At 38.1% G+C, this 24,450-nt stretch overlaps 1 protein-coding gene across 2 annotated transcripts in view; it reads left to right on the forward strand.

Annotated features, from left to right (window-relative positions):
- slc12a2 (solute carrier family 12 member 2) overlaps positions 1-24,450 on the forward strand; it is an 84,255-nt gene that overhangs the window by 34,675 nt on the left and 25,130 nt on the right. The window contains exons 4-21 of one of the 2 annotated variants that reach the window (XM_030149823.1): positions 1,189-1,284; positions 2,594-2,733; positions 3,843-3,953; positions 4,042-4,150; positions 4,239-4,363; positions 5,347-5,431; positions 5,536-5,693; positions 5,790-5,897; positions 5,983-6,106; positions 6,337-6,438; positions 10,436-10,591; positions 11,461-11,560; positions 13,005-13,116; positions 15,796-15,936; positions 18,659-18,765; positions 20,636-20,715; positions 21,621-21,764; positions 23,397-23,444. In XM_030149823.1, coding sequence (XP_030005683.1) covers positions 1,189-1,284; positions 2,594-2,733; positions 3,843-3,953; positions 4,042-4,150; positions 4,239-4,363; positions 5,347-5,431; positions 5,536-5,693; positions 5,790-5,897; positions 5,983-6,106; positions 6,337-6,438; positions 10,436-10,591; positions 11,461-11,560; positions 13,005-13,116; positions 15,796-15,936; positions 18,659-18,765; positions 20,636-20,715; positions 21,621-21,764; positions 23,397-23,444 — 2,046 coding nt within the window. The remainder of the gene's footprint in view (positions 1-1,188; positions 1,285-2,593; positions 2,734-3,842; positions 3,954-4,041; positions 4,151-4,238; positions 4,364-5,346; positions 5,432-5,535; positions 5,694-5,789; positions 5,898-5,982; positions 6,107-6,336; positions 6,439-10,435; positions 10,592-11,460; positions 11,561-13,004; positions 13,117-15,795; positions 15,937-18,658; positions 18,766-20,635; positions 20,716-21,620; positions 21,765-23,396; positions 23,445-24,450) is intronic. The other variant, XM_030149824.1, reaches the window with a different exon arrangement.

Below are 24,450 nucleotides of genomic sequence, written 5' to 3' on the forward strand. Positions count from 1 at the left end.
AGTGGGTCAGACCAGTAAAATATTATCATAATAACCTATAAATAATGACAACCCCAAATTTTCTCTTTGTTTTTTTGGTGTAAAAAAGTAAAATTACATGAAAATGTTTACATTACCAAACTATACTTTTACGAAAATGTGAATCACCTGAACAAATATGAACAAACAGAAATGTCTTAAGAGAAGTAAATGCAATTTTACCAACATTCTGCCTGTTACTAAATGTTTTGTGCGATTTTAATGCACATGCGTAAATGATAAACTGATAAACCGAGGCAGAATATTGTTAAAATTGCAATTGTTTTTCTTAAGACAATTTAACTTGTTCATGTTATTTGGATTTTTAAGGAAACTTTGTAGATGTAAACCTGATCATAATATAATTTTACTTCTTTCACTGTTATTATTTCAGTGGTCTGGCCCACTTGAGATCAAATTGGGCTGAATGTGGCCCCTGAACTAAAATGAGTTTGACACCCCTGATCTACTCCATAACTCAACTGGTTTTATTGCGTAAAACTAGGGAAATGTTTTCATTTAGCGTTCAGGCAGGGCTCAAACATAACCTTAACTCTTTAACCGAGTGCAGGTGAAGTTGTTTGATGGAGTTTCAGTTTAGCTTCAGCCACATACTACACATGTGTCAAAAACACAGAAAGTAGAAGACACTTACTTTGAGGGGAAGTGTAATAAATGCCTTTTGGTCTGAAATGTCTTCTGTCATAACCCCTAACCCTAGTGGGCTTTGACTCAGGGGTCATAGGGTTATGGGTCTGGGGGTCAGGTCTCGATGTAAAGGGAGGATGTTAAAGGTTAATGAGACGAAGCCTGGACATCAGTGACTGGTCCACATCACACTGTCCAAACAGAGTTACCCAGCAGTGTGGCATGCAGCCTGTGTTTATTGATGTTTCTGTGCTCACTGGGTGTTCATTTCAGATCTGTGTGTAAGACGGTGTGTCACTTATTTTCTCATTTCACACACAACTCCTGACTGCCCCTGCCCCCTCCCACCTCCGCCACCTCTGGCACTTGTTGATAATTCTCTACTTTGATGTGAAATATCGCCACAGTGTGACACATATGGCGAACCTCAGCGGCCCGTCGCATCTTCAGTAGTTCTGCTGTTAGATTTCACAGCGATGTCACAGCACATTCTCTGAAAAGTTAATGTCCTTTCCTCCGCAGCTCTCTCCTGTTTGATCGTCTGCATGGCCACCGTAGTGACCACCATCACCGGCTTGTCCACCTCTGCCATCGCCACCAATGGATTTGTACGAGGAGGTAAACGCCACTGAATGAGATAAACCGACTGACTGCGCAGCTGAGTTCTCAGTAATATTAGTATTATTAAGGATGAAATGTTGTGTTCTTCTTTAATTTCTAACCTTTTTACTTTTATGAAACACAATTTTAGAAGTTTACAGCATGATACAATGTACATCATTGTGATAAAAAGTGAAAAAAAATAATCATAAGTATATACATTCCTGTAAATATGTATTTTACCCCAGTGATAAGGTGCTGTGCTGGAAAAATGTAAAAACAACCCTTAAAAAGTGTTTGAATTTGACCTTGAAAAATGTGTACGAACCCTGCGTACAACACCTGTGCAATACCAACCAACTATTGAGTGCGTTATTTGGAGTCAAAATAAAAAGCGGTCAAAAACACGCCTCCCCGGTCGTGTCGGTTGGAGTCTCCAAACTGGAACATGAAAGCTGCAGCAGCTCTGGCATGGTGGTCTGACATCGATATTCACAAGTTCCTCACACAGCAGATCAGGCTACTAATCTCAAAAATATTTCATGCTGAGAAAAAAAACTAAGTCACTTGGGCAGTAAAGGCACTACTCGTACTTAACTCCTAGCCTTTTGTACACAGGAGGATCTATTCTTTGGGGCAGATTCTCATGTTAATTGTTACTTGTTAATGTTTTGTGATGCTGATCCATAATGTAATAATCTGAGGGATTTTTAGTATAAAATCATAGTCATGGACAAAACAAAATTAATGTTGAGCAAAATTAAGTAAAAACCATCTCTGAGGCATTTTGGAAACAAAGATCATTTAAACAAATCTAACCAATGCAATGATATTTACCACAATATAAAACTATATTATGACATTTGTCATTATTGTTTTGTAGCCCAGACCCCCGTCTCCCAATACTTTTGTCCATATAGTGTATGAACTAATTGGATTTTTGGTGCTTCCTTGGGCTGCCTGATCCTCCAGTCCAACCTCTGGGTAACTTTCCAAACTCCAAGTATACTCGTCATCCAGAAACAGATCCGACATCCATGTGAAGTGATGGGCACTCTGTTGAAATATCCCGTCCTCTGTTCTTGGTCATGTGACTCGTCTATTTGAAGTATTAAGTGGATGCATCAGGTTCAAACTGTGGTCATGACTCAGTAGGAATCTCACAGTTGTGACAGAGCTCATCTCTGGACAGACGAACCTCCTTTTAGGCTGCTCGGAAGTCTCATATCAACCCAACACCCTCAGTATACAAATACACCAGGGAGACATTTGGCTGATATACATTGCATTGTTCTAACATCTGGTTTCTTTTCTTTTTTCTTCTCAGGTGGAGCTTATTACTTAATTTCCAGGAGTCTGGGTCCAGAGTTTGGAGGCTCCATCGGTCTGATCTTTGCCTTTGCCAATGCAGTGGCTGTAGCCATGTATGTGGTGGGCTTCGCTGAAACAGTAGTGGAACTTCTTGCTGTAAGTCTGGGGCTGTTACTTTTTTTGTCTTTTCATTTTTGTTAAATTATTAGACATTTTTTTAATGGTCAGTTTTTCTTAAACAGGTTGAGTTTAACATTTTTCCCCTGCTTTTTTGTTTTCTCTTTTTAATGGGGGTGTTCATTTTATATTCTGTTTTAAGGAGCCAACATTTTTTGCCATTTCATTTTATTTTAACATCTTCATTTCTATATATCATAATTATTCTTTTATTGATTCGTTTACTTCTTTGTATTTTATGCATTGCCTCTTTTATTTTGTTGTACAGTGTCCTTAGGTGTCTTGAAAGGTGCTTATAAATAAAATTTCTTGTTCTTGTTCTTGTTCTTGTTGTTCTTGTTGTTCTTGTTGTTCTTCTTCTTCTTCTTGTTCTTGTTCTTCTTGTTGTTCTTGTTCTTGTTCTTGTTCTTCTTCTTCTTCTTCTTCTTCTTCTTCTTCTTCTTATTCTTATTCTTATTCTTCTTCTTCTTCTTCTTCTTATTATTATTATTATTATTATTATTATTAACCTCCTGAGCAATGCATTTTTGTCCACATAGGGGACAAGAGTTTCACAGCTTTACTTTAAAAAAGACAAAAATGCTCTCCTTTGCAAAGGGCATTGCATAAAAAAAAGAAAATGTATCTGAAAAAACTGTTGCATCATGCTAGATGATCATGCAATATTTAATGTAAAAAAGCCAAAACTTTTGCTTTCCTGGGTGTCAGCATAAACAGGCCCATTATTAGGGTGACAGGTTTCTGATCTGTAATGGAACTTGCTTTTTTTTTTTTTTTTTTTTTTTTTTTTTATTGCATGATGCTAATTTTTTTTTATTATTCACATCTATGAAGTTAGAGCTTCTGGGGGGGGGTGTTGAGTTCAGGATTGTGCAGGTTTCTTAAGTTAATATCAGACATGGGATGTGTAATATTGCTGCTTCATTCGTTCATACAGACAGAACAGAACAGCTCCAGCTATGCAATAACTATCATGTTTTACTGTTTACTTTTGTGTGGCTTATATGACTGAGGTTGTTAGCTGGAGCGGTGCAACAGTTGGAAAGTGGGAAAAGTTAATCACTTGGCCCCTTCGTAATGTGTCTCAGGGTGCAGATGCCATCATGACAGATCAAATCAACGACATCCGAATCATCGGCACCATCACTGTGATCCTCCTTCTGGGTATCTCAGTGGCAGGAATGGAATGGGAGGCCAAGGTTCGAACCATATCTGATATTGCATAATAAAAACTCCGTGAATGAGTGAACCTGTCACTAATTCCTTGGTTCTTTGGGTTCTCCACAGGCCCAGATCTTCCTGCTCATTGTTCTCATCACGGCCATTGTCAACTTCTTCATCGGAACCTTCATCCCTGTCAAAGACAAGGAATCTAAGGGCTTCTTCGGCTATGATGGTACGACTGCTTTGCATTTCCTCCTGCTCCACCTCACACCGCTGAGTGACATGATTCACCAGATTCGTCCTTTGTGTTTAATTATCAGGTTCAATTATGTGGGAGAACATGGGTCCGGATTTCCGTGGAGAAACCTTCTTCTCGGTCTTCTCCATCTTCTTCCCTGCAGCCACTGGCATTCTGGCTGGAGCTAACATTTCAGGAGATCTAGCAGTAAGTCATCAGTATTCATCAGCAAATATCTAACATTAGATTTTCTACTCACAGACGGTTAATTTCAGAGTAGCCTCGAGGAGCGCTACCCATATTAGCATTGGCAAGCCCGATATCTGAACTAGCAGAAAAACCACAAATGGGCTCAATTTGGTTTCCGCAGTTAAGAAAGAGATCAACAAGGGACTGATAAGCTGTCTGCAAAATGTGCCATGCCAAAATCAAACAGTCAAGGACCACAAATCTACAGAGCATGTCTAGCAAAACTTCATTCTAATGCTGTTTATTTAGCGACAGGTAACTGCTCACCGTTAACTACAGCTAACAGACACTAAAGGAAAAGTGGTAAATGAGCACCGATTTCTCTACTTACTCTGGAACAGTGAGATCATAAACATTTAGATAGTTTAAAAATGTAAAATGTAAAAGTCATAGGTGTAATTCTTTCAGATTCAACTATTTGTGATTTTACTTTGTATCCTGACAGTATTTCCTTTTTTAACTTAACATCGTTATGTTGAGGTGAAGAAAGGAGTCAACTGTCTGCTTCCTTTTACTTTTCTAAAAACATTGAATTTTATTTATTTTCAGATAAATACTCTGATTCCAGGTTTATTCTTCAGCACAATTCTGTTTGTACATAACAACCCAACTCCAACCATTCAAAATAAATATTGGGGATTCACTTATCCTGACATTCTGGATCAGTAACAATACACATACTGAAAAATAACAACTGGACTGATTTAACCAGCAACAGGCTCAACTCGCAGTTTGAATCAGTGGCATTATTTTAAATGTCATTTAACCCTAGTTAGCTCACACTGTAAGTGCAGCTGCTTTCAGATGCCACTGCTGAGTTGTCATTCATTACACAGTGCAGATTGTGTACAACGCATGGAGCTCCTTGTTGATCTGGATTCAGAGGTTTTGTTCACATTTGGATTGTTTGTGATCATGTGTTTGGTGGTTGTTTGTTGCAGGACCCGCAGCTGGCCATTCCCAGAGGAACTCTTCTGGCCATTGTCATCACAGGAATTGTCTACCTAGGTGTTGCTGTTTCTACAGGTGGAATAGGCTTTCTTTCTGCTTTTGAGAATGCTTGTTTTTTTAACCTCATCAAAACTTTTTTTAATGCATAATAACATTGTATAAATCTGTTATCACATCAGGTTCCTGCATTGTGAGAGATGCCAGTGGAAGTAATGACACAATCTCCTCTGGGTTCACAAACTGCACTGGTGGTGCCTCCTGCAATTTTAACTATGACTTCTCTACTTGTAAAGCCAGCAAAGATGGCTGTGAATATGGCCTCCACAATGACTTCCAGGTATAATGCCACTCTGTCACAAGTATTTTAGGACCATACCAGAAAGAGAAAAGGACCAAACAGTCAGCAGTTTCTTTTTTTGACCTCTGTCTTCAGGTTATGAGCCTGGTTTCTGGTTTCGGGCCTATCATCACTGCTGGGATCTTCTCTGCCACTTTGTCCTCTGCTCTGGCCTCTTTAGTCAGTGCACCCAAAGTTTTCCAGGTAAGGATCCACTTAAACAGCTTTACTGTGTCCAAAGAAAAAAACTTTTCTTTAAGGTTTTGATTTGTCTCCTGTGTTTCCACAGGCCTTATGTAAGGACAACATCTACCCTGGTCTGGGCATGTTCGCCAAAGGCTACGGCAAGAACAACGAGCCCCTGCGAGGTTACATCCTGACCTTCGGGATTGCTCTGGCTTTCATCCTTATTGGTACGACTGACGTAAAATGACCAGAAAAGGCCAACAAAATCTTTATTATCTACACTAGACAGCTAAAATGTCATTATCAGCAGTCCTAATCATCATACAGTCAGATAACAAACTGTGTTTTGTGTAGTTGTTAGAATAATTTTTTTCAGGACAAAAATATTGTAATGCTGCAGGGTTTTGTTAGAGACAGGAGGAAATGACTGACTGCATGTTTTTGATTTTTCTTTCAGCTGAGCTGAACACAATTGCTCCCATCATCTCTAACTTCTTCTTGGCATCTTATGCCTTGATCAACTTCTCGGTGTTCCATGCCTCACTGGCAAACTCACCAGGTAAGATCAAGAGGAAGCAAAATGACTAGAAAGGCATATGCTGGAGTCGAAAGTTCATACACACTGGTGTTTCCTGTAAGAGACATGACTTGTCTAATTGTAAAAATGAGCTGAGCCACAAGTAGAGTCACGAGTCATAAGGATTTAAAAATGAATGTGGCAGGAAATGATAAGGGCATCAGAAGGAATTACTTGAAGCACTTAGACATTTACTGATCTGTTGAGTGCCTCCAAGAGCTTAGAGCTAATGTTTTACAGCTCACAGGACAGATTGTATCAGAAGATAACAGGACATCTGCGCCAAAACGGACATGTACTTTCAAGTTGTAAATGGTCTTGTAATTCCTAATTTCTTGTAACAATTAGGAAGTTCTTTGAGTTAAAACAGGAAGTGACCAGTTAACAGCTTTAAGTCAATGGTTTCACTAGCGAATACCAAACATTGTACATCCACATATTTCACAAATATATCCCTTAGTCATCTGTTGGAACAAGATGTTGTTACTAGAGGTGATAGAAGCTCTCGATATGAGGAGCCACTGCTGTATTTGTTGAATATCACAGTCTAATGTAAGGTTACTTGCACCAGGGGATGAAACCACAGTCAGTATTTGTCAGATATTTGGCATACCTTTATGGAGATGTTTCTTATTTTCTCTCTGCCACCCAACGCCACCCCTCTCCTCTAATCACTCCGACATTGTATTGAATGTTTCTATCAAAGTGAGTGGGTCACTGCCAGTGAAACACTGCCACACATGTGAGTCATTTTCTGATTCACTGGGCTATGTTAATGAGCAACAGTTCTGCTAAATTGAACAAAACGCCTCCAGTTCTTTGATATCCTTTGAAACTTAGAGACCATCGTTCCATTTAGCAATATTTTAGTCGGCCCCGCTGTGAAGTGACAGATGCGTGAGAACAGTTTGCCAGGAGTTGTCATTTTGTAATGTTACTGGCACGGTGCTGGCGTGAATTAGCACTCCGCTGCCACAAACGGGATACCGTCAGTTTACACCAAGGAGATGGACGGCTGTTGCCTTTCCAGGACACACATCTGAGCAGCAGAGGATTTTTCAGATGGTGCCTTATGGTTTAAGACAAAACAACACTGACCTGTTCAATTGCAGTTTTTATGTTTAAAGAATCATTTTTCCATAAATCTAAGAAAATCAACCCATTTCCTCGCTTGCCTTTCCATCTTGGTAGTGTTGGTCATGTCTACAGATACAGTGATCCAGAAATTTGATTTGCTTTACTTTGTTGCTAACTGCTAGTGTGCAACCTTAGTAGGCTGGACACCCAATGGACATCAGTGAACTTGACTTAAAGGAACTATATGCCGTATTAAAATATTAATATAAAAGTATTAAAAACCCTTCATTAGAGGGTTTAAAATAAAGAAATCTGGCTGGTAGGTTTATGGGACCACTAGAGGGAGTAGTGAGTCACTCTATTGGTCTCTCATGCTGAGGAAAACTAACACCACAGGGTCTTTGACCAAGGCATCAGAAAGTGAACAGATGGGATGAGAACCACTAAGACACAATTTTTAGAGTTAAAGTCAGTGACAAAGGGATAAAAACTAGAAGCGCTGTTGTTTTCTCCACTGGACACAGCTCTAAATGAAAAGGATGGAGTTTGATGCTGAAATGGTAGCGTTTCTTCAACATGGGTGAGTTTTATAATGAGTCTTATGAAGGTGCAAAGTTATTATGGGATGTTATTATCTTTGCTAAGTTGCTGTTTGTTGATTCAGACAATTCAGACTAAACTGTGACAGTTCTGACCTTGTTTATTCAATTCTAAACAGATCTTTAGTTCAGCGACTGACAACACAAACCTACAGAAAACAGAGGTGATTAGTGGTTTTACTGTGGCTGTTTTCAGTCTAAAAACAGAGCTAAGCTAACAGAGCTATAATGTAAACTATTGGCTGACGCAAAATGTGACGGTTATAAGACACTGTTATTTTGACTTGAGGTTTTTTTTTTTTTTTTTGAAGGGGAAAACTTGATGATACCATAAAACAAATGTGTGGAAACAATGGAAACAATGAGCTTTATACTTTATTCAGTGAGTGATACAGTCTGTGAATACATAGCATTGATTCATTGGTGGGTTTTTTTAGTTCCAAGTGCGTTCTAGTGTGCGACTTCCCCCTGCTGTTGAGTTTGGAATATCAATACTATATGTAAAGTAACTGTCATTTAGTGTGCACACCTGACATCATAGTACAACACAACACATGTCACTGGAGTCTCAGTAAAGGCACTGTAACAGCTGCTTGGTCATATTGTATATTGAGCTGGACTAGACAAATGGACATGAATGAAACAGAGGGAATGGAGTGTGATTTCAGTCTGAGATCATGGCCTGGGCTGTAGTCAGACAGGAGCTCATACAGCAGCAGATAAACATCAGCCACTACCTTTAGTGGTTGTCATCTTAATTTGCTGATAAGCCAGTGGCAGTCAAATTGGAGGCCATTGGCTTAGTGTTGCTGTCGGATCAGTGTATCCTAATCTGGTTTTAAGTAAGAAGAAGAACCCTCATTCTGTAATACTGTATGGTCATTGTGCTTTTGCAGCCTAATAACAGGAACACAGCAGTGAGTCATCAGAATTAAAAAGATAAACTAATTGTGCATCTGTATCATAAGACTTAAACCGCAGTGATTGACTGTCACTGGTAAAGTTGGGTAAAGGTGGAGATCACATAGAAATAAAAGCAAAACCCCCCAGGAATAGATACGTGACGAGGTAAGTGGGAAAATGTGTACTTTGTAACTGTTAACACACCTTATTATGCAGAATGTAGAGCTGTATGAAATAGATCGAGTTGAGGATTTTTCATATTGAGTTCTGTGCTTTTTCCTCTTTTTGATACCAAAGCTCTAGCAGAATTCCAGGTACAGATTCTCTATGTGCTTCTAATTCTTCCAAGCAGGTCGTATAATTACATGGACTTAAATGGTACATGACTCAATTAGAGGCAAGCAGCATTTACAGACTCTGCCTAATGGATTTTACTGCCTCTGGAACCACAAAATATAAACCCCATTTGGTTTTTCCGGCTGCTTCAGGGTCAATTTCACCTCGCTCTTAGGGACATTTAAACGCCCTGTGTGGAGCTGAGAGAAACAGTACTGTCAATGTACCCTTTATGTCCTGTGGTTTGTTTTAGACCCTGTCATTGTGTAACCACACAAAGTCCAACTGTATCCCATCACTAAAAATCCCACTAGTCTAGTTTCTGTGGTACCCAGTCAATAAATGCCCAGGTTCCTAATAGCTGGTATAACATCCTGGTCTCCAGTCTAACAGACTGCTAACTCTTCATTCTTTTAACACAAACACATATTCAACTTCAGACTACAACTTTTAACTTTATCCATGCTCTTTAACAGCAACATTCACTACTTTAAAACCATGTTAATGATGGAAATTATCAGTAATGTTCCCTTTTCCACATTTTAATCTGTTGAATCCTAATTATTCCCAGTAAAGCATCTTTTGACAAATTTAACTTTTGATCAGCAAGTAAAGCTTACCATTAATAATATATATTGATTAGGGGTGGGACAAAACATAATTACAGGAATATATCGTACTGTATTATGTACGATATATCATAATCTACAGGGGCTGAATATCAATCATTTTTAATATGTTTTATTAAAAAATTTAAGTTGGTTTGATTCTCCAGAGTCACTACTTTTTGGACTGATGTTACACGTCAATATAAAAAATTATAGTTATTCTGATTTTTGCCCCTTCAGTTATATTTTTTGTCTTCATGTAAACAGACACATTATAATGGATAGATAATTAGATATTTTTTCTCGTTAGGTGTTGCAGAATCAATGTATCTTGGGCAACATACTCTGATTCCCACCCCTAATTTTCATTGTGACATCCACCCAGAATGTAACTTTCAGGTATTTCAATTTTGTTCGCATTGCTTGTGTTTGACTTGTTTTTGTTGGAAACCGCAGGATGGCGTCCCAGCTTCAAATACTACAACATGTGGGTTTCTCTGGCTGGAGCCGTTCTGTGCTGTGTGGTGATGTTCGTCATCAACTGGTGGGCTGCTCTCCTCACCAACGTCATCGTCTTGGGTCTCTACATCTACGTCAGCTACAAGAAACCTGGTCAGTGTGAAGTGTCAGTGTAGTTTAGGAAGTGGGTGTACAGCATTGTTGGTTTGATGTATAAAATCTAGAAAGCGGAGGTCTGACTCTGGAGGAAGTTAAAAATTAGCCAAGGCAGACGTCTGTAAACCAGTGTGAAAGCTGAACTAACTGGTCCAAATCTGAAATTTAACAAACATTTTAACCTTGGTTCGGACCTTGGTTTGAACATTCAGGTGTGAAAGCACCGCTGTAACAATATAAAATGTTGTGATGGTGCAGCGCAGTCTGTATGAAGTTAAGCTGCTTAAAATTCTAAAGTTTGGAAACATATGATAACAAGCTCTTTTTTGTAATTCACAGACACATCGATCACAGCTTTATAACTTTTCAGCTAATTTCCATCATTAGGTTTAGAAAAGACTTAGACTTTAGAAAAGATTAAGAAAAATGACCAAATTAAGACGGAATTTTAAGCTTTGAGCTTATCTGCATAGTTTATTTACATCCTGTCTCCATTTGATTATCAGTGAGATAGAAAAATGTCTGAACGTTCTTCAGATTTTGAGGAGAAGTTATCTGGACGGTTGATTAAGAAGTAATTATCTGCAGAAATGAAAAAGTACTTCCAGTGTCTGCATGTCTGTTTGGGTGCATATAGATCCAGCTGTTTCAGACTTATAGTCCTAATGACAGAGTCCCGACACACACAGTTCTGAACACACACCTGTGTGCAGTCGCAGTTTGACTCTCAGCTACACACACATACGAGGCCTTGTCACTGACTCTAACACCACATGGGTCAGGCAGCCTTTAGCCCAGCAGGCCGACCAGTAAACATCCTCCTAACTGCACTGTGTGTCTCTGCCTGCATGCGTTCTCCCGGCCAGATGTGAACTGGGGCTCGTCCACCCAGGCATTGACCTACCACCAGGCCCTGACACACACTCTGCATCTGAGTGGAGTGGAGGACCACATCAAGAACTTCAGGTACTAAACACAGACAGCAAACACACCTGTAGTCACGTACATTAAATATTATCACCTCTAGTTTAAGCTGCAGAATAAGATTGTGTTTTAATTATTATCAAACTAATCAGTGTTAGATTGTTGAAACCGTAGACAGACTAGATGTTAATTGATGTTAATGTCACAGGGCATACGTTGATGTATGCTGTTGTACATTGATCAACTACTTTGAAGCCTCAAGTTTGGCATTTTTTCCATCACCATCTTAGCTTTTTGGAGACTGAAGTGACCATGTTTGAACCAGAGAGGGGAGTTACGGATTAATGAAAGGTGAAATCAAGCTAATGCTACCACTAATGCACTGAAAACACTGGCCACATGCTAACTGAGTAATGTTATCTTCAAATGCCCCAGAGTCATTTCAGCTACAGCACTGGATGAATGTTAACAGTACAGTTGTGCTTTTTGTTCACTTCCAGCTCAATTTATGCTAACATTAGACATCTAAGCCCCAATGCACTTAGTGGAGGGTTCATGAAAAGCAAATGGAAGTGTTATTACTTATGTAAAAAGTTTTTCCAGTGTGAGGATGGAGTCGAGTGGAATCAGCCTCCTGTGGCCAACAGTAGAATTACACTTTGAACAGGTTTCACACTTGATTTTAGTTTTTTTTTTTTGTTTGTTTGTTTTGTTTTGCTTTTTTGTTTGTTTGACTTCCTGATGAAGGCTTGAACCCGAAACGCGCCGAAGTGTTTTTTTTTTAGGTCTACGCATGACCATGTCATGAAAATAAAGGCATTTTAATGCTTAAAGACAGTGCCTTGGAGTTTTCTTCCTGTTTATTTACTTTATGACTCCCTTTTCCAATGAGCAACTCAAACAACCTTTTCTGAGTCTTAGAAGTATTCCATCCTATGATTTTTTTTTTCTTTTTTACACTTTTACATGCTTCTGCTGTTGTGTCTTGATTCCACTGAGCAACAAAAGAACAACATTTTAAAGTCACAGACTCTAAATGGGAACAAATCCATTTTCATTAAAGTGAATTCACATGTCTGTTTATAGTATATTTTTATGCTGAGCAGCAGAACATGTGGTCCTCGTCCACATGAGCCACTGCTGTTTTTGAGGATGTATTAGTGATAATGCTTGTGGGACTGATTCCCATGGCATCAGACCAGGAGGTAGATTAGAGGGCATCTGATGGTGTCTTCAGACTGACTTGTGTGCTGCTCCGAGGACCTCCACCTCCTCGCACTGCTTCTATTAAATCCCATGGTGCTTAACATATTTGCTTTGATGTGCGCTACTCTGCTCCTGTTTCTTCATTTGTCCTGCATTAAGAAGAGGCCACTGTGAAGGGCCAACTGAAATAATAATGCTGTCACTGTGACTATGTCAAAACCTGCTGGTGTGTGGATGGTCTTTTTTCCTTATTTGTTTAACTGTCTTTTCTCTTTTGTAGACCCCAGTGTTTGGTGATGACCGGTTACCCCAACTCGCGCCCTGCTCTCCTTGACCTTGTCCACAGCTTCACCAAGAACGTCGGCCTGATGATCTGTGGCCACGTTCGCACGGTAAAGACCTCAATGTTCTGGTGTTTCCTTCACTTGTCATTGAAAGAGGTGGTAAAAATCTGTCACACATCAGAGGGTAAAGATGTTTCCAACTAACAGGACAAAGATTAATTAAACATAATTATTGTGAAAATGCAAAAAAAAAAGGACATTTCACTTCACATATCCATCGCAAAAACCATCATGTTTAGACTCATCTAGACTATTTAAAGCAAGTTTGGATTTGTTGAAACCTATTACAAAAACAAAAAGGCAACAAAAAGAGAGTATTTTACTGCTGCGACCACAGTAGACCAGATCTAAACCTAAAACCTGTATGGACTAGATCAGCCCTGAAAGTTTAAAGCTGTTAAAAATGGAATCTGTGATTTATCCATCTTTTATTCTAATGTGAAAATCAAAAAATGAACATTTGATTTATTTTCTCCACATGTAGTCCATATTAGCCCAGGTCCCGTCCTAAAACCAGTGTAGTTTAGATCATCCCTGATAGTTTGAGACCACTTTAAACAGTCTTTCTAGTTTCTGAAACATTTTCTTCTGGTTGTGAAGATGCAAAAACTCACATTTCAGATCCAGATTAAAACCTACTATATTTAGACTAATTAAATCTGGACTACATCATCTCAGGGAGGGTAAAGGTTATTTAATACCAAGTTTCTGATTTTTGAGACCTTTATTCCATCTGTGCAAATGCAAATTAAAGAGCGTTTCAGTTTTTCCTTCGTCACAGCTTGACCCTGTTAGATCTGATCCAGGTTTAAAACATTATTTATGCCTAGACTGCACAAATCTGGATTATTACGGATTATATTTAAACATTCTTAGATGGTGAAACTATAATTCTGACATCTAGAAAATTAACTGAAAACACTGTATCTAGACTCAAATCTGCATTAGATCATTTCACGGAGGTTAAAGTATATTTATACAATCAGGTCCATAAATATTTGGACAGTGACACATGTTTTATAATTTGGTCTCCATACACCAACACAGTAGATTAAATTTAATGGATTTAACAAAAATATTGCATTTGCCATTTAGGAATTACAGCTGCTTTAAAGTCCCTCCATTTTCAGAGGTTAAATACAACCAGTACAATACAATATATGGACTGTATATTGTATGTATCAAAATATACATTTACTTTATTTTGTTCCAGCTGTTTTTATGGTATACATACTTCATCCCCATACATGTTGACTGTACTTTTAGTCTTATCTGTGCTGGAGACAAACCCACAGATCCACATTACCTGTCCACTCAGACTCAGTCACCTCAGAGCCACTGTGGCGATGTGGTTGATGCATTTGTTCCACTACTGTATACCCAGAGTAAAAAGCCTTTTACAAATCCCCTGTCGCGCATTACTGCTTCACAATGGAAAGGCCATTTTGATTGGATGAATGCAGCTCTGTGTTGTCCAGCAGCTTTCTGGCTCAGTGGAACACGCCGCCCTCCACAAGTGGCCTCTGATCTGTTCTGCTGTTGCTTCCATTAGGACTGAACCAGAGCTCAGAACAAGTTAAACGATGTAAACATTCCCGACTAATGGTATTACAATTTCCTGGCTGATGAGCAGCTTTGTGAGCTTCTTTCTTCAGAAATAAACAAACCTTCTCATGCAGAGATTTAGAGCAGATTGAATCCTTCGGTCTAACTCTGATCGTCCACTAATAGTTGACCTTAAAATCAGGAGCAGGGATTTGTCTGCACTGTCATTTTCCACTCTTTCAGATTTGTTGAATAAAGGGCTGTTTATTACAGTTTCGACATTTAAACCAAGAACCAAACTGACTAAAGAATAGAGAGTGACAATTTGGTTATGTAGTTGAAAATCCTCTGTGATGTCATCTGTGGGTAAAACTAAACTAACTTTTCCACTAGTGCCACTAACTACAGAATCTTCATCAACACTCAGCAGTTAAATGTGTTCGTGTTGTCCCTGTAGGTAATACATTTTTTAAATTTTATGTTGGAGTGCCTCAGACATTTCTTGTGACTAAAGTTTTTGCTTTTTATATATATATTTTTTTCACCATTTACCATTGATAATCAGTTTCATGTTTTCATTTATTTTCCCGATGAGCACCCAATTCCTTCACACATTTATTTATTTTTCATGTTATGACCCAGTGTAGCACCTACTTCTAACATTTACATTAAGTTTTAATTTTACTTTGGGAAGTGGACTAGTTTATTTAGGTAACAGTTTACAGTAAGGCTAAACTCATTAACAATAATGTAGTTGCCTAACTGTTGTTTCATAGTTAACTAATATATGAAATTATATTTTAATAGTATTATTTTTAACCAAAGTATTGAATTATGATTAAGGTTTCTAAAGATGCTATTTACATTAGCTAATATAGTAATAATAATGGATAACATTAGTATGTCTGTCATTTTAGGGTTTACACATTAGTTTAGTGTGTACACTGCATTAACATAGATTAATGTCAACACTGTTTAAAGTAATACCTTATTTAACATGAACGTCATGTTGATCATTACTTGTTTCTTAAGTTTTTAAAGGCCAATACAGTAATGATAGTTTGGATCAAGAGCTGATGGGCAAACAATTATAAGACTCAAAAATATAATTATTATGCAAGTTGTACTTCTTTTAGTTTTCCTTGACTCTAATAACCCTGCTGTGTGTGTGTGTGTACGCAGGGCTACAGAAGGCCAAACTTCAAGGATATTGCCACAGAGCAGGCGAGGTACCAACGCTGGCTCCTGAAGAACGAGACCAAAGCCTTCTACACGTCTGTGTTTGCCGAGGACATGAGGCAGGGAACACAGTACCTGCTCCAGGTAGGAAAACACACTGATCAGACATGAAATGCAATGGCCATCTGTGACTGTGGGTGTGATTGAGTAAACAACCATGAGATAAACTACACCGATTAGATTAGACTAGACTAACACATACCAGCTGTCTGTGGGGTTTTGTTGGATTAATAAGGATGTTTCAAAGTTGTTAAAAACTGTGCAAAAAATGAAAAACAGATGCAAACGTATCCAGAATTGTGCTTGTTAAGATAACTTCATTTCTGCATGAGGCTGTAAAGTTTATTGAATTTCGAGACCTTTCTGACTTCATTACAGTTCCTGCGAGGTCACACACACACACACACACACACACACACACACACACACAATCACAACAGACTTTCTACGGCCAAAACTTCCCATGACTAGTAACATGTGCATCCAAATTCAATGAATGAATGTTTTATTTCACACAAAAAATGCACAATACACCACTAACAAAAGTAAAGTAACAATGCAAGACAACTAAAAAAGACATTTATATGATAATACAAAATAGATACTTACAATACAATTTTAGGTGTTATTTGCACATCTGAAAAGGAATGAGGAGTAAACACTGATTTAATTCTACCCTTTTATTACAATAACACACACGAGCTAAATCAAATATGTCAATATCAATCAATATAATAATTACCATATATATATATATATATATATATATATATATATATATATATATATAGATAGATAGATAGATAGATAGATAGATAGATAGATAGATAGATAGATAGATACAGAGATATAGATAGATATAGATATATATATAGATATAGTTCGACACCATAATCCACTACATATGTGATAAATGTAAACCCATATACGTATGATATACAATTGGCCATAGAGTATAATTATATACTATTTCCCATATGATTGCCTCAATTCTGTTTTTATATAACCTACAAATATATTGGTTTATTTTTTGTCCAATTTATAAATACAATAAAATACAACATTGTATGCAACAATACAACATTTATGATAATACAATATATAAAATGTATAATTGAGAACATTACTATCGTTGTTAAGAGCCTGTTGATGTAGAGAAGGTTAAAAAAAATGGAAGAATGTCTACAGAGCACCTCCTCTTGGCATTTCAGTCAGTTTGGACCTGGACTTGCCGTGCTCATTCATCTGGAAGAAGTGATCTTCGTTTAGTTTCAAAGAGTCTGAGGTCCAATGTGATTCCACAATTTGACCCCAGTGTATGATGTTCACACCACGTTTGATCCAGCTTCTGACATTTCAGTTTAATCTGAGCTAAAATTGCAAAGGCTAAAGCTCCCACAGAGAAAATAGGAAACATTGGTTCTATGAAAAGAACTGGTCTCAAACTGAACCATGGTTTGGTTCATTTCTAAAGTGAAAACCTTTTTTTAATGGTTCAGACCAACAGACCAGTTACAGAAGGTTGTGGCAGGCTAGAGCTAAATGTATTTTTTTTGTTTTTCTCTCCTCAGTTTTACAGACCATTCATTTAATTGTTTGTTTCCTGGCTGCATGAATTGAAGACAAATCTCAACTTAAAAATACTCTTATTTTACTGAAATTACACTGTATGTCTGATATAATTGGAAAACACATGCACAGTTAATATATTGCAAGAAGTAAACAGGCTGAGTTTTTTTGTCTCTAGAGGAATTAGTGGAATAGATTTTGTCATTTGTCAGTAAACAAAACCTCAATTAATTGAATTAATTTAATATATTGTCAGCTTTTGAGCAAAATCAGAAAAAACTAAAAAGGTGAAGAGAGCAACTTTTTTAATATATAAAAATAAAGAAATAAAAATCAACATGAAAACATAAGAATACAGAAAACACAAGTGTTCTGATCAAAGGTGGTGGTGCTGGTAGTAATTCAATAATTCTGACTCAATAGAGAAACATTCATGAATTCAGTTCTGTTGTGACTATAATAACAGAAAAGGCTACTGGTCAAACAACACACTAGACTCTATGGAACAATCTGTGTCAAGTATATCTCATCGTGTAGGGAATAATGTCAGGACAGTGGTATGTCATACAAAATTTCTCAGTGCATTTGTAAAATATCAGCGTGAAACATAAACTAATATAGTTTTATACAATGTCACAAAAATCTGAACCTTGGTTTGGGCTCTGACATGTAAAAAGCCCAAAGTTCGAGATGATAAACTACTGAAAGGTTTCCATTAAATGAATAGTATGTGGAGTAAAACGGGAACTAGTTTCAAAAATCACACATTGTAAATTTTCCTCCTGAAAGATGGCATCAGTCAATTCTAAAAACCTTTCCAGACTCTGTCAAACCAGAATATCAGCTTGATTATGGCCCAGTTCAGTAGACATACTGTAGGGTAACAGCTCAGACATAATGATTCTGGGATTAACAAATAATTATATTTATTCCATGAACTATATCATAGGATGGCACGATGTATCACATATGCAGCCAGTAACTGAAGGACTAGTGTTGTTAGTTCATTATCTTAATGTTTTTTTTTTTGCCCTCTTATGACGGATGCCATCACTAATTTTGACCAAAAAGATCACGTGACTGTATATAGTGATGAAAAAGAGGTTTGATGTTGATTGTTTGAACGGTTCCACAGTCTACTTTTCCAAACACAGCCCATATCATTTCACGTCCGACGTTAATGTTGATTCATATTCTTGTTCTTGAACGTGATGATGTTTCTGATCTCCCTTTAAAGGCTGCAGGTCTTGGCCGTCTCAAGCCAAACACTCTGGTTCTGGGCTTTAAGAACGACTGGAGGGATGGTGACATGATGAACGTGGAGACCTACATCAGTATGATCCAGTAAGTAAAGCTGAATCAGAGCATTGGTACAACAGTCAACTGAAGATGAAACTGTAACTGAAGCTGTCAAATGTAACACACCCTGTTCACTTGCAATAAGGTTTGAGGAAACATGAGCAATGTGTTTTGAGGGTTTACAACATAATGATGAGATCTGTCCAGAGAAGCAAACAGTAAGTAGTTCAGTGGTTGCAACCTTTTGCTGGTTACAATGATGCAGAAAAGGCAAATAGGTAAGTGTAAATTTGCTAAACATGCCAAAAAATAAGGCCATTTTTCCATTTTTTCCATTTAAAGCCTTACTGCAGTTGAACTAACGTCATCCATTTTTCACAGTAAAATTTTGCTGCTGCATGAATCTGCAGCAGTGTTTTGGAGGCGCATGAATACTGAATGAGGACTTTCTTTTGATAGTAACACTTAAATTTGTGAGCAGCAGGGTGGAGCATACTTTCTAACAACCGGGCCAGATCCAGAGGTACAAAACGGCACCTAATCTGAAAAAGGTCATGAAAAATGTGGTCGAATATAAAGAAATGATGGAGATTGGCTCATTGGTGACATCATTGCTTGGAGATATCTGTTTAATAATTGGCAAATTCAGTGCCATGTTGGATGTTGAAAGGTGAGGTTGAACCTGACGCCTCTGCTCAGCAAACGATCTGATCTAATTCTAATAAGTCGGTCTTTACCCACATTTTTCTGGGGTGATGATTAAGCAGAGACCCCTCTCGACTCCCATTGTGGAGCTTTAAAATTATGTAATAATTACCTTGAGTCTGTAAGTTAGGTTTAAAAGAAAACCAGCAGGAGCATAAAAGCTTGAAAATGAAGCCAGTGCACAAGTCTTTTAAAGTGTAAAACAACTGTGGCAGCTAGAATAACCTTGTTCTATTCGATTTTAAACCATCCTCTGGGCATCACGTGGTGTCATTAGCTCAAGTTAGCATCATTTGAGTATAGCAAATCATGGCCTGTTAGCTAACCAGCAACTTGGTGTGCTTATACATTATAAGAAGTTGGCATCATATATTAACCCTTAGCAAATAGATATTAATAGGTGTTATTTAACATGACATCTCCCAGTTATCAGTGGTAACATTAAAATTAACTTGGTCAGTTTAATCCCAAGTTCTTCCCCAGCTCCACCCTCTTGTCCAAATATGGTCACTTAACAGCTCAAGGCTTTGAAGCAATGGTCCATCTATGTCTTTTACTTTATTTTATTTAGTTTATTACTTCATTGTATCGTGGACAATCCCAATTAATGAACTGTATCAATAACAGTAAAAAGGGGCAGCTTTAGCTAACATGGCTAGTGTCCTGCTGTAGTCCCCGGCCTGAAGACAATAGGCACCCTAAAAAAACAATATATTACAGCACATTAATTGAAAAGAGAGAGTTAAGATAGCTAAGAGATAAGATAAACAATGTATTTATGCTACACACACTCTTCATGTAGCTGTAGCTGCTCAGGGATACAGTGTTAACCCATGTGAAATCCTGTTTCCCTGCTGAACCCTAATTCAGTCATGTGAGCCTGTGAGTGGTGGACTTATGCTGAATGAGTTCCTCATTGTAAAGTGTGGGGATTATCGCATTAGAGCTCAAGGTCACACATGTGGCAGCCCCACAATATTAAAATCACTGCTAATACGCTAAGCAATGTGGCCTTTACTTTCCATTCAGTGAGTAGCTGTAGCAGCGTCTAGTCTATTAAGTTCAACAAAGGTCTTTGAACTGGACGTGAAAATGTTGCAGTTTGTGAAACAATCCATGTCCTTCAGCATCGTGTCTCTGTTCAGTGCAGCATGCCATGGTTCATCCCACTGCTGATGTCCATCTTTTATTCATGTGTTTTTCCTCTCAGTGATGCCTTTGACTTCCAGTACGGTGCTGTTATTCTGCGTCTGAAAGAGGGACTGGATGTGTCCCACATCCAAGGACAAGGTACTAAGCACATGCATGCGCTTATAGGTTGAATCCATGACACTGTAATGAGTGACAATCAAGATTTCTGTATATACAGTAATATTACAGATGATTCACAGTTTACATGTTTTTGGATGTGAACAACTCAAGACAAAACATGCAAAGCGTTCATTTTTAAGGAAGTATTAAAACTGTACACTATATATGTGCCATATCCTCCTGAGACCCAGCACTGCATTTTTTGTCCTCTGTAGGGGACAAGAGTTTCACAGCTTTATTAAAAGAACAAAGCAAAAACAAAACATGTTGGTCACTGCAAAGGACATTCTATTAAAAAAAAAGTATCTCAAGAACCTGTTGCATCATGTTGTTTCCAATGTAAAAAAGCCCAAACTTTTACTTTCCTGGGTCTCAGGAGGATATGAACAAACGGTAACACAAAAGCAGAATGTCAGCCTGCATTATTTTTCTGAGAAATTATTTGAGGTAAAACTAAAGGAAGCATCTTCACAACTATTATACCACAACAAACAAGCTTCATTTTGAATTTTTGTGGAATGAGGAAAGTGTCCAATATAGAAAGTATATAGACTTTTTACAAAGTTTACTCAGGACAATCATACTTAAAAAAAAAAAAAAAAAAAATAACCCTTTACATCTCACTGAAGATACATGTTGGATAAGTATCTCAGATCAGACTACTTTAAAACATAAAAAGTAGCAGTAAAGACATGGTCAATACTCTCATTAAAAAAAAAAAAAAATTAAAAATATATACATATAAACACATTATTTACACAATTAGATCAGCAATCAGAACTTCTCTGATCACTTGAATATTGTGTAAAGACAGTTTTTTCCCCTCTTGTTTCATTTTTTCTTCCACCTCCATCTTCTTCCCTTCTGCTTCTGTTTCCTTCCAGATGAGTTGCTTTCCTCCCAGGAGAAGTCATCAGGGATGAAAGATGTGATTGTGTCCATAGACACCAGCAAAGACTCAGATGCTGATTCATCTAAGCCATCCTCCAAGGCTACCAGCCTTCAGAACAGTCCTGCCATCCAGAAAGGTCAGAGCCTCTTCAGCATCATCTGTTTGTTTTATTCCCTTTTATCCAGCGAGTGGATATATACGTATATACTGTATATAGATGTTCTGTTGGTTTGATGTGGGCCCTGTTTGTGTGTATACTTGTGTTTATGTGTATATTTCTATTTGTGTTACACCAACGTCATTACAGGTTACAGCAGAAGAAAGCTTTCCTTCCAGGAAGTCAGTTTAACACCATTTCAGAGATCTCCCTTAACCCATCAATGGCTTCCCTTATTCTGCCTACACACACACACACACACACACACACACACACACACAAACTGCCCTGAGAGGAAGTCGCCTTGGTGACCCATGACCCCAGTCGTCCCACTGGGCCCAGTTTTGTTAGTCCACAGATGTCTTGGGCTACACTGTGTGCTTATGTATGTGTGTGTGTTTGTGTGTGGATTTGTCAGTGTGGTGAATAAGTGCCACCCACTCCTCACAGAGCAAACAAACAAAGAAGTAATTCCCAGATTGTGGGAACTATTGTCCCTAACATTCCCAACTACAGCCTGAACACCAGACCTCATCCAGGCTGGATTCATGAAACTGGATATTTTACACTGTAAAAACATTGCTCCACAGCTCCACTAGTGGTCAAAATCCCCACATGATACCTTTAATCTACCAAAGTAATCCCCACAGGAAGTGTTTAGGTTTCATAAGCAACTCTAGCTCTCTGAGTAACATGAGTAAGCTTTGTTCAGTTGTGACATGACTGGAATTGGTGTTAGCATTTAGTGGTATTTTGTCAGTTTGCAATAAGTAATCAGTAATTAGGCTCAAAGAATCAGATATAACGACGGTAACCAACATGTGCAGGACATAGAAAAGTGACAAAACATGAAAAAGCATGAGTAGTAATGCTGACTGTGACCTGTCCGTGTTGTAGTTTTTATCAGATCTTGCACATTAAACACCTATATTCACCCTTTAAAGCCACAAAAAGCATCAGCGTGAAGATGAACACTGTGATATTCTAATCCTCTTAGTTTATTAAGCCTCAACCACTGCCCAGATCCCCTCCCCTCCTCTCTGTGGAGCTCATTTCCATTCTGACTCACCTTCTCAGTGTGTGAGAGTTTCGTTTTAATCCAAGGCTCGTCTCAGCGGAGGACCTGGGCTTTGAGAATTAAACTGATTCAAGCGTATTTAATACTCTCACATGTCCACACAAGTTGTTCTTACCAACTGGGCGGTCGAAGCCTGTTTTATTTTACTACAAACGTAGAGTCCTGGCTCCGAGCTGCTGGGTTTATTGTTCAGATCAGGCTTGAGAAATCTCCAGAAATTGGGGAGAAGTAGCTGCCAGTGGAAAAAGGTTGTTGTTTTTCCATGAGCCTCAGTGCCAGTGTGTTGGAATGAAGCTGCACGTCTCCTCTGCACTGCACAGAACTTCATGTGTAATATATACTGCATGTTTTAACTGTGGTTTTTTTTTGTTTTTTTTTAAATTATTTTATTTTGCAACTGCATATTCTCAGTAGGAATCCATTTCATCTGGATTCACGACCAAGAAACTGCAGTTTTCATGTCATATTTCCAGTTCACCTCAGCTGTGTTGTATTTTTTCTTTCTCTCTTTCCTTTTGTCTCTCATGTCACAGATGATGAAGATGATGGCAAAGCCCCAACTCAGCCCCTGTTGAAAAAAGGCAGGACATCCATTTTTTATTGAGTTGCCTTAAAACCTCTCTCTTCGCTTTTCTAATCGCTCTCTAGTCTAAGTATCTCTCTCTTTTTCGCAGCTCCTGCATCCTTGCTTCATATTTTCCTTCCCCTCATCTTCATTTTTCAACCTCTGCGTTGAATTCCTCTTGTAATAACACACTGTCCTGCGCCTCGCTGTCGCTGCCTTGTGTCTTTTCCTTGTCTGTGCCATGTTTCCGGCCTGCTAGCTTCTTGGCTAAGAGGAATAACATCTAGTCTTTCCTTTCTCAATCCTAGTCTGAAGCTGTATGTAATAGTGCCTTTAAGTCAAAACAAGTCTTGAATATCTAACGTTGTGTGTTTGTGCCAACAGTTCAATTTCCTCCAAACTGTCTGTACTGTCTCTTGCTTCTTCTCTCTGGAGGTGACAGTTTGTGTGCTGCTTTCTTTTCCAGGATGAAAACTCTTCTTCTGTTTTCATGTTTCTAACTCTGAACTCTCTCAGCTTCTCTCCCTGTTTGTTTGCTGTCCTGTTTAATGTGAATATTGATTCATTAAAGGTATAATTTGTAATATTTCATCTTTAAAACCCTCAAAAGTAACTGAAATAATTGTCAGAGTGCGAGGAAATGAGACTTAACATGTTAATGTATTATATTACATTCTGTACAACAGCTAGCATGCTAACCAGCTAGCTCCACTCCATCCTGTCTCATTTTACCACATTCTAACACTTGTAAGTAGGGAGTTAATTTCAACTTCATTCTGCCATTTGTCCAACGTGAGAAGAAGTTGCAGAGCTGCTGTGATCTATATATTCAATAGCTAACGCTGCCAAAATGCTAATATGCTAATGATTAGCATCTTTTCTTTACACTACATCTTTAAGCAGTACAAAAAATATACAGGCTTTTACCTACTTCAGAATGTAATATGTGTGTTAAAACCAGAAAACTAAGCACCAAAGTCAACAGGCGTCTTTGACAAAAACAGTAATTTAATCACATGTAA

This window comes from Sphaeramia orbicularis, chromosome 12 (assembly GCF_902148855.1).
Source record: "Sphaeramia orbicularis chromosome 12, fSphaOr1.1, whole genome shotgun sequence".
In the NCBI taxonomy this organism is placed as follows: domain Eukaryota; kingdom Metazoa; phylum Chordata; class Actinopteri; order Kurtiformes; family Apogonidae; genus Sphaeramia; species Sphaeramia orbicularis.